Here is an 11,069-nt window from a genome sequence, read left to right on the forward strand (position 1 = left end):
AGTCTGGTGCCTTAAACACTACACCAGAAAGGCTCATCCATGCATAATACCTAATTTTTTTCTGGGCTGAGCTGAGACCCTGCCCCAGATTTACCTAATAAACTGAGGCAGATTAGAACCTGCCTCTCTCTCCTTGCTCCTAATCCAACTATTTCACTATCCCAGCTTAGTTCTTGTGCTGAGGATAGGCTGGGATCTGAAGCCTTCCTCCCCAAGTGTGTATGCATGTACATCACCCAAAATCTCCTATATGGGAATATAATGTCACATTCATGTTTCTCTTGGAAAGTTATATGCAACTCTATGCACGCCCACACATGCACAACCTGTGCATAGATGTAAACACACTCTACTGTAGTTCAATGTTTCAACCATTACACCTGCTCTCATGTATGTGGCATTGCCATTTTCACAATCCCCAGCCATAATCCTTCTGCCTTCTCTCTGCACACAAACACACATACACAAATCCTTACTTTTTTTTCTCCTTTTGAGACATTCTTCAACCTGCAGGAATAAGAAGAAAGTATATAAAAATGAAATACAGGTGTAACATAATCACACCAATTGATTTGAACTGAGTGCAAATTAATTCTAGGATGAATCCAAGGGAACTTGATCCACTGCAACCCTGCAAACCGGGAATAGTCAATTTTTAGGAAAGTTGGAAACGGTTTGAGAGGAGGAATCTATTTCTGTCTGAAATCTAAACTGTCTTTCAAGCTTTTAAGTTTTAAGGTTATTGACCCGCTGACATTTATTGATCACAAACGAAACTTAGACACACCATCTCGAATCAATTCATTCGCGATTAGGCACCTGGTTCAGCCGGCCAAAGTCTGCTCCATCGCAGGAGATCCGTTACAATCTTCTCCTCTCTCAAACTGGATTTTTCTGATCCAGCAAACAGATCCCTATGCTACTGAAACATCGAACGGAAACACAGCAATTATTTATATACGGATCCTCTTCGCTTCGCTGTAGCAAGGCTATTTATTGTTGGGTTTTTTTTTCTAATTTGCTTTTTTTTTTAAGTGATTACCTTCTAGAACAGTGTTTCCCAAACTTGACAATTTTAAGGCATGTGGACTTCAACTCCCAGAATTCCACAGCCAGCGTTGCTGGCTGTGGAATTCTGGGAGTTGAAGTCCTCATGCCTTAAAATTGTCAAGTTTGGGAAACACTGTTCTAGAAATTAAAAGAACCCATAAAGACCTGCCCGAAGCGATGCTCCAAGCTAGGATCGTATTCTCGGATTGAATTAATGGGGCGATGGGATCCTATCGGCTGGCTCGGATCCTGCCCTGCTTTCTTGAACCGTTCTAGCCCCTTTTTCTCTTTACCCTCCCAGGCACGCTGGTCCCCATCAATACCTACACGCCACTCCCGGTCTTCAGGTTGTCAATTCAGCGATGCTCCGTGGCTTCCCCAGAGGAAAAGATCCAAGCGGCTCCTCGACGCCCCCTCCGCCCAATCAGCAGAGTGCCGGCAGCGGAGACGTCTGCACGCTGTTAAATAACTTGCTGCCTTTCCTGTCAGAGAAATGGAAACCGAACTGGCTGTGGAAGAGAAAGGGAACAGAAACAAGAGCGAGGCGGTCACAGATGCTGAGAGCTGTAAAATCTGGGGCGAAGTCTTGTTTTATTCAGGGGAAAGTGCGGAGGACTGGACTTCTGCTTGAGCGGAATGCCCACGACTTCTTTACTCAAGGTGTAAGCTTCAGGGACTTAAGTAGGAGTTACACCTAAGTAAATATGTGTAAAGCATTGCAAGTCCCAAACTGCGGTCCTATTCAGGAGGAGAATTTCTGCTCGGGAAACCTCACCCATACAGAAGTGTCCTAAAACAGGAGTGAAAAAAGTGACTTAAAACCAGTCCTCAAACAACCATTGCAGCTTTCCCATTGTCACATGATCAAAATTTGGGCACTTGGCAAGAGACATGTATTTATGATGGCTGTGGCATCCTGGGGCCATGTGATTGCCATATGTGACCTTCGCAGCCAGATTCCGACAAGCAAAGTCAAGGGGGAAGCTGGATTCTCTTAATGCCTGCATGATTCACTTAACAACAGCAGTGATTCATTTAACAATCATGGGGAAAAAGATTGTAAAATTGAGCATGACTCACTTAACTTCTTTATTTAGCAACAGAAATTCTGAACTCAATTGTGACTGTAAGTTGAGGACTGTAAGTATTGAAATTTGCTATTCAAACATTCGGAACAGGATTTTCTAAACAGTGAGGTCTAAGGAGATGCAGAGGTCCAGGGAAAACAACCAAGCTCAGAGAGCACCAAGGACCCCTCACAGTTCAACTCTGAGCTAGAGAGACTCTAATGAAAACTTTGGGAAAGATGGATAGATGTCATTGAAAGCTTCTTCAGCTTTCAATGACATCTATCCATCTTTCCCAAAGTTTTCATTAGAGTCTCTCTAGCTCAGAGTTGAACTGTGAGGGGTCCTTGGTGCTCTCTGAGCTTGGTTGTTTTCTTGCAGATGTTTCATTATTACTCAACTAGGTAACACTTTCGTCGGCAAAAAAAGAAAAACCAAACTCACAGAGCACCAAGGACTCCATTGTTTTTATTGTTGTGTACATTTTGGTATGTGGATTTTTAGGGAAGGTATATAAATTAAGATTACACTAAACGGGAGATGTGATGGCAAAAAGTTCAGAAATCCCTGATCTAGAACAACAGATTGCTTGCTGGAAGTTGCTTTAAAATCCCCACAAGCAAATTATCTTTGCTGTTTCTTTAAATGGAGATAACTTGGCTTTCCACGGAAATCCTTCCCTTGGTTTTTTTTAAGTATCCTGCCAGGCAAAATCAACTCAAATTCCAGGAACAACATGAAACTGTACCAAGAATATTAGTATATAGAGATATAAGTATATGGTTTATCCTGAGTGTTTTTTGATGCACCCTGTCGGCCCAAATATGGGAGAAAGAAATCCTTTTGGGGGGGGGGGGCTGACAGGGTGCATCAAAAAACATTCAAGGTAAATCTCCTCCCCCTGTCTCTTCCCTCCCTGATACAGCTGACAAAGTGAGAAAGAGCCTGTGGCCTAGAGGTTAATACATCTGCCTAACATGCACACAGCCCAGGTTCGAATCTCAGAAGAGTATGTCTGGCTGAAGAGAGTTAAGAAGCTCAAAATAGCTATTCCAATTCTCCCTTTATTCTTTGTTAGCAATCTAAAAAAATGTATGCATATGGTTTATATATACACACACACACATGCACACACACATACAGATAGTCCTCAATTTATAACCACAGCTGAGCCCAACATTTCTGTTGCTAAGGCTAAGCAAGACAGTGGTTAAGTTAATTTTGTCCCATTTTTTGACCTGTCTTGCCAAAGTCGTAATTATTGCAGTTGTTCATTTAGCAACATTTATTAAGTGGCTTTCCCATTGACTCTGCTTGTCAGGAGGTTGCAAATGGTGATCACATGACCCTGGAACACTGGAACCGTCATAAATATGAGTCAGTTGCCAAATATCTGAATTTGATCACATGACCATGGGGAAGCTTCAGCAGTCATAAGGATGAGAAACAATCATAAGTCATTTGTTTCAGCGCTGTTTAACTTCAAATGGTCACCAAATGAATTGTTGTAAGTCAAGGGCAACATGTGTATACACACACATATACATATTATATTATAGTACTGTACAATCTTCTTTCAACAGGAAAATGGCAATAAACTTCCTCAAATTCTCATGTGATTTCCTCTGCCTGGAAATAACTTTCAGAATCTTAAGTTTTGTTTCTTTGCACCATTCTTAAGAAATAGAAACCAAAATCAGCTTAACATTGCTAAGCAAAACCTTTTCCACAATCAACCTTTTTTTAAAACTAAAACCTCAAAAAGTTTACATGAACTCAGCCATTCCTCCAACTTGTTATCCTCTAGCCCAAGAGTTCCCAAAAGGGGGTGTGAAAACTTGGGTTTTCAAAATTATAGTGTATATGCATAATTCATTGCTATTACTTTGAACTTTTGTAAGGGGTGTGAGAATATATCAGAAGCATTTTAGGGGTGCAGGGTATAGAAAAGGTTGGGAGCCGCTGCAGCTAGCCCATGGGTGGGGAAACTTGGCTCTTTTATGACTTGTGGACTTCAACTCCCAGAATTCCTGAGCCAGCCAGCTCAGGAATTTTGGGAGTTGAAGTCCACAAGTCATAAAAGAGCCAAGGTTCCCCCACCCATGGGCTAGCTTATAGAAGAGAGTGAGCAGGCAAGAGAAGGGCATAGGAAAGAAAGAAGAAGGCAAAACAAAGATAAAGAGAAATAAGATCTTCCTAAATAATTCCACCTGGAAATAAGTATCTCTCACCATCCATGGTTGATCTATTCAGAGATGGGATCAGGTGCAGCAGGCAAAAATGGAAGTAAAGTGACTAGATCTTCTTTCTACCCTTTGCAGCACTTCTCATTTCAAGCTCAAAACTTCTTAGTGTAGCAATGTCAGCTCTCTCTAACTGGTTTTTCAATTTCATTTCCCTCTATATCACGGGTGTCAAACTCGCCGCATCACGTGGTGTCGCGACATATCATGACTTTTTTTACATTGCAGTGCTGAGGTGGGTGCAGCCTCTCTATAATGCAACTGGCCTGCGGGCCCGCAGTTTGACACCCCTGCCCTATATGGTCAAGAACCCTTCATGCTTTGTTTTCCATTAGCCTCCGCCAGCTGAACCTGGAGCTTTGAATCCAGGGTGTAAATAGCTTTTTCAGGGTCCATCATAATATCAAACTGGAAATTGAGAACTACCTGTATATCAGTAGTCCCAGTGGTGGGATTCAGCCAGTTCATAGAAGCGGTAGCTAGTTTTTTGTTGCCCAGGACCAAAATGGACTTCTGGAAGCGGCATCCACACAGAGAAACGGTTGTTCACATATTTAAATCCCATCACTGGGTAGTCCTCAACTTACAACCATTTGAAGTTACAGAGGCACTGAAAAAAGTGACATATGACCAGTTTTCACACTTAAGACCATTGTAGCATCCCCATGGTCATGTGAACAAAATTTGGGTACTTGGCAACTGGAATGTATTTATGATAGTTGCAGCATTCCAGGGTCACGTGATCATACCATTTGTAACCATCCTAGCCCGCTTCCAACAAGCAAAATCACTGGGGGAAGCTGGATTCACTTAACACCTGATTCACTTAACAGCTGTTGTGATTTGCTTAACAACTGTGGCAAAAAGGGTGGACAAATGGGGCAAAACTCAGTTAACAACTGCCTTGCTTAGCCATAAAAATTTTGAGCTCATGTGTGGTTGTAATGCAAAGACTACCTGTATGAGCCAGAATAGGGCAGAGATATGGGTGGGCAGCTGCTGATAGTAAGGTGACCAACATTTTACAATGAAAAGGAGGACACAAATAAATTGAAGAAAAAAATTTCGTAAATGAAAGAAACATTTTATTCACTGCAACAATAATACAGAATACATTATAATATGATAAATGCATAATAAAACATTTGTAACAATAACATTTTATATTGTAATTATGCTTACATGCCGCACCCCTGCCTGCAGCCACCCTGCCAGCACTGCTGCCCCGCCATGTATAGTGGGCCCCGCAGCTCCCAAATCACCAGCTGCACCAGCTCCAGCCTCAGGGGGGGGCAGTCCGCCATCGACACACCCCACCTGCTGCACCGCCCACCCTGTGCAGCCCCGTGTAGAGCAGGCCCCGCAGCTCCCACAGCATGGGTAGCCGGCCACTGCCGCCCCTCACACCCTCACCCGCAGCAGCCCCACCACCCCTGCCTCTTGCACCCACAGCCATTATTGCCCTAGCAGGGCCGAAGATCAACAGAAAATTACCGTGGCGTCACCGCTCCAGTTTCCTCCAGGTATCTTCGGGATTAACTAGGAGATGATGTAGTTAGGTAGCAGGGAGGGGTGCAAAGTTCCTGCCAATTCACCTTCGCTGCAGACAACTTACATGTGCAAAATTTGCCGACTGAGTGTTTTGGCACGCTCAGCAGCAATTTCTATTGGCTTTCAAAAGCCAATAGGGGGAGTAGCACAGCTCATGCAAAAGTTGAAAAAAAAAAAACCATCAAAAAAAGGTGCCGGAACGCCGTTCTGAGCGTTCTACGAGAAAAAAGCCCTGCAGATTAGTCTTCAAATATCGAAAAGGAGGACATGAAGGAGGACACTTTTTGAGGGAGGACAGAACTTTAAAAAGGAGGACTGTCCTCCCTAAAGGAGGACGGTTGGTCACTTTACTGATAGCACAGTGCAAGAAAATAATGATTGAAAGGAGAATATAGGTAGTCCTCGACTTACAACAGACCCTCCCCCAAGCTACTTACAACCAGTTCTAAAATTCCAACAGATGCCCCCTCCTGTGGTCACATGACTGTATTTTGGGTGCTTAGCAATCAGCCCACATTATGGGCATTTGCAGCATCCTGCAATCGTATGACTGCATTTTTATGTTTTTGCTCCAAAACAGCATTTGTTTAACAGCTGCAGTATTCACTTAATAATCACAGCAAGTCATTCGACAACCACAGCAAAAATGGTTGCAAAAGTGGATCTGGTCATGGGGTGACCTGTTTTATGACCATCGTGACTAACCATGATGGGCAGGCTCAATTACGGTTGTTAAGTCGAGGATTACCTGTAAAGCAACACAGCTGGGGAAAAACAGGTGAGATTAAAGAAAGGTTACGTCTGTTCCAGAGGACTAGGATCAGAAAAGCTACAACCATTGGTGTACTGTGCAAGACAGATCTACTACCTAAGATCTCAGGGTGATCTTCTCTCTTTTTCTTTTTTCTTCCTTTCTTAGCTACGTGGAATGTTACAGGATCAGGGTTAGCAAAGTGGCTCTATTCTTTAATTTTAACCATTTGGCTTCCCAAGTAGAAGCAGAAATTATGTGTTTCATTGAACTGCCCCCCCCCCCCCAAAAAAAACACTTTTTTTTCCTGCTAAGAGAAAGATGGGGCATGATTAGCCCTGATTCTCTTCTAATCTGGCACTTCCAGATCTGTTTTCCTGCAACTCTTTTCATCCCTAGCTACCATATGCCATATGCTGCTCTAGGCTAAGAAGCTGGAGCCTAACACATATTTAAAAGACATCAGCCTGGAGAAAGCTGCTTTTATGTCATAATAACTAGAGGGAAACAGCCAACACCCTTTCATCTTAGTGCACAGTCAAAAGAATTCTAGCTCCCAGAATTTCCCTGTAGTAGCTATGTTACATACCACATTAAGCAATGACTTTTCTAACCATGGTAAATTGATTAAACCACAATTGACTGAGTTAAGCCACAATGCTAATCTTCAAATATAGGATACTATTGCTGGTGTATTGTATGAAGCCAACAAAAGGGGTGGGCCACAGGAAAAATAAAATGCAACTTTCCGATGGTATAGAGCAGTGGTTCTCAACCTGTAGGTAGGGACCCCATTTGGGGTTGAACGACCATTTCACGGGGGTCGCCAAACAACACAGTCCGCCATTTTTTCCCCCTTTTCCTTAGTGCTACTCCCTTTTATTCTATTAGCTTTTGAAAGCCAATAGAATAGACTCTCTTGAATAGAGTCTAATTTTATTGGCTTTCAAAAGCCAATAGGAATTGTCCAGGCTGTCTCTGCCCTGCTGAGCCCGCCAAAAGTCCCATTCTGCAAATGGTGCTGCACCAGCTGAGTAGTCCTCGACTTATGACCGGTTGAGTAGTCCTCAACTTACAATCGGTTGGGGGTCGCGGCATTAAAAAGGTTGAGAACCACTGGTATAGAGCCCTGCAAAATTATACAGTTCTATTACAGGTAGTCCTCACTTAATATCTGTCCTGTTTAGTGATGTTCAAAGTTGTGATGGTGGGAAAAAGTAACTTTACAACCAGTCCTCTCAACTGCAAACATCACAGTGTCCCCGTGATCATGTGATTGCCATTTCACAACTGTTTCCGACAAGCTGAGTCAATTGAGCAGTTGCAGTCCCATGATATCTTGCTCAACAACCAACAATGACAACAAAATGAGAAGTGACATTGTAAGTCGATTGCAATAGTGAGATTTCACTTACACTGTTTAGCAATAAAGTTGTTAGTCACTAAGGGAGAACTACCTGTGTATTTTACCCTTGTTCACCTTTTTAAGCTATAATGCTAAAGGTCTGTAGCCTTTTCTTCCCATCCTGATCGGATACAGGTAGTCCTCAACTTACAACAGTTCATTTAGTGACCATTTAAAGTTACAAGACCACTAAAAAAGTGACTTATGATCTTTTTTCACACTTACAGCCGTTGCAGTATCCCCCTGGCAACTGAGTCATATTTATGATGGTTGCAGTGTGTGTGGAGAGCTTGTGATCCCCTTTTGGGACCCAAAGTCTATGGAAAAGCCAGATTCACTTCGCAACTGTATTATTGACGTTGGCAAAAAAAGGGTCATAAATGGGGCAAAGTTCATTTAACTGTCTTCCTTAGGAACAAAATATTTGGGTTCAATTGTGGTGGTAAGTCAAGAACTACCTGTACATGCCATCATAATTTTCAGCTTTTCTTGTAAGTTTTTTTTTTAAAAAAACTAAACACATATTCTTATATCATTGTGTTTATTTTGAAAGTATTAAAGCATGCTACTATCATTCATCCATAATCACTGCCAAATGTTAAGAGCAGGAGGTTGAGGCAGGAGACTGTAAAAAGAGAGGCTGGGTGACACAGGTGGTATTTTTCTTTTGTAAATAAATGTATTTACATTTGAAGCAGCAGAAACTGTTAAAAATCAACTTCATCCATCATTCTTAAAAGAGAGAAACCAATGCACAGGAATCTTTTATAGCAAACAGAGAAATTGCTGCTTCAGAGATGTTGTGAATCTGCATTCACCAAAGAGGTTTAAAAAGCCATGAGCCAGTTTGGTGTAGGGATTAAGGTGCGGGCCTACAAAATAGGTGACAATGAGTTCTACTCCCACTTTAGGCATGACAGCCAGCTGGCTAACTATGGGCCAATTGCCAGGAGACTGTGGGTTCTAGTCCTGCCTTAGGCATGAAAGCCAGCTGAGTGACTTTGAACCAATCATACTCTTCCAGCCCAAACCACCTCACAGGGTTGAATTAGAATTAGAATAATAGAGTTGAAAGGGACCTTGTAGAAGCTGCACCCACCCCATTGCCGGCAATGGCAAAACCGTCCTGATACGTTGCGTGACGTCACATGATGTCGCGAGTTTGACATATCTGTTGTAGGTCATCTAGTCCAACCTCCCCCCCCCCCCAAGCAGGAGACCCTACACCATTTCTGAGAGATGGCAGTCCAGTCTCTTCTTGAAAGCTTTCAGTGATGAAACTCTCATAACATCTGGAGGCAAATTGTTCCATTGGTTGATTGTTCTCATTGTCAGAAAATTTCTTATTTCTAGGTTGAATCTCTCCTTGATCAGTTTCCATCTGTTATTCCTTGTCTAGCCTTCAGGTGCTTTGGAAAACAGGCTGATCTCCTCCTCTCTGACAGCTCCTCAAATATTGAAAGACTGCTATCAGGTCTCCTAGTCCTTCTCTTCACTAGACTAGTCATGCCCAGTTCCTGTAACCGTTCTTCAGGTTTTAGTCTCCAGTCCCCTAATAATCTTTGTAGATCTTTCCTGCACTTTTTCTAGAGTTCCAGCATCTTTTCTATAGTGTGGAGACCAAAACTGGTTGCAGTATTCTAGGTGTGACCTTACTAAGGCTTTATAGAGCGGTATTAGTACCTCACGTGATCTTGATTGAATCCCTATGTTAATGCAATTTAGGATTGCATTGGCTTTTTTTGCTGCTGCTGCACACTATTGGCTCATATTTAATTGATTGTCCACTAAGATTCCAAGATCCCTCTCACAGTTACTGCTATTAAGCCTGGTTTCACCCAATCTATATGTGTACTTTTGGGTTTTTTTGCCGAAGTGTAAGACTTTACTTTTCTCCTACATTGAATTTCATTTTGTTAGATAGGACCCAGTGTTCAAATTTGTCAAGATCCATCTGGATCTTGAGCCTATCATCTAGGGAAGACATATCAAACACAAGGCCCGGGGCCAGATGCGGCCCGCAAAGTGGTTTCATGTGGCCTGAGAACCCATCCTGGAAACAGTGAGGGAACAGCCCCCACTGCCTTGGCAGGCTGGCTGGGAGAGAGCCAATGTACAATTTTGTGGTGGTCATCTATGCTGAAATGCATTTAGTCTTAGCTCCACAAGGCCGTCTGGAAACAGGGAGGAACCAGCCCCTGCCAAGTTGCCCCCCCCCCAGGTGCATGCTGGGGAGGTGTCACCTATTGTGAGGAATGAAGAAATGCACTATCGCCTGGAAGTGGCCAGCAAATGGCCCTGGCCTACTTCACATATCCGGCTTGATGAGCTCCGGGGGAGGGGTTTTCGCAGGCAGTTGGGTGCTCTCCTCACAGTCCTGAGACACTGAGCCGGGCAGTGCGAATCTGATGAGAAGTGCAATGCTGCCTAGCCCCCAGCCTGCCCAGTTTCAGCAGGCAGCAAGGTGCAAAGCTGGCGAGCTTCGCACCGCCTGGCTCAACCTCTTGGCACTGTGAGGACAGTGATCCGCTGCCTGCCGAGACCAGGCAGGCTGGGGGCTGGGCAGCGTCGCACTTCTTTTCGGATTTGCACCACCTGGCTCAACCTCTTGGCACTGTGAGGACAGTGCCCTGCTGCCTGCCGAGACTGGGCAGGGTGGTGGCTGGGTGGCGTCACGCAGGTAATGTTGACTCTCACACTGCTCATGGCATCTCCTTCCCCAGAGCCCACCAAGCCAGATATGTGAAGTAGTTGAGGCCATGTGCTGGCCACTTCCAGGCGATGGTGTATTTCTTCATTCCTCACGAAGGGTGACACCTCCTCAGCTGCGTTTCTTGCCTGTTTTTCTCCCTCCCTCATCTCAAATATTTTCCCACCACTCTGTACTTAGGAAGGAAAGAAGGAAAGATGGAAAGGAGAGGGAGGGTCTGAGGGAAGTCCTGCCTTAGTCCTGCCCTGCTGCCCTTTCACCATCCCTTGCCCTCTCCTCCTGGCCTATCCTG

General features: G+C 43.8%; 1 protein-coding gene across 1 annotated transcript in view; it reads right to left on the bottom strand.

Annotated features, from left to right (window-relative positions):
* LOC120304423 (sacsin-like) overlaps window positions 1-4,437 on the bottom strand; it is a 30,149-nt gene extending 25,712 nt beyond the window's left edge. The window contains exons 1-3 of the mRNA XM_039334941.1: window positions 4,349-4,437; window positions 1,378-1,559; window positions 477-507 (exon numbers count right to left, since the gene is read on the bottom strand). Coding sequence (XP_039190875.1) covers window positions 477-499 — 23 coding nt within the window. The 5' untranslated portion in view covers window positions 500-507; window positions 1,378-1,559; window positions 4,349-4,437. The remainder of the gene's footprint in view (window positions 1-476; window positions 508-1,377; window positions 1,560-4,348) is intronic.
* Between the last annotated feature and the right edge of the window lie 6,632 nt (window positions 4,438-11,069).

Source organism: Crotalus tigris, unplaced genomic scaffold (assembly GCF_016545835.1).
Source record: "Crotalus tigris isolate CLP2741 ecotype Arizona unplaced genomic scaffold, ASM1654583v1 scf7180000017639.5415321, whole genome shotgun sequence".
Classification (NCBI taxonomy): Eukaryota; Metazoa; Chordata; class Lepidosauria; order Squamata; family Viperidae; genus Crotalus; species Crotalus tigris.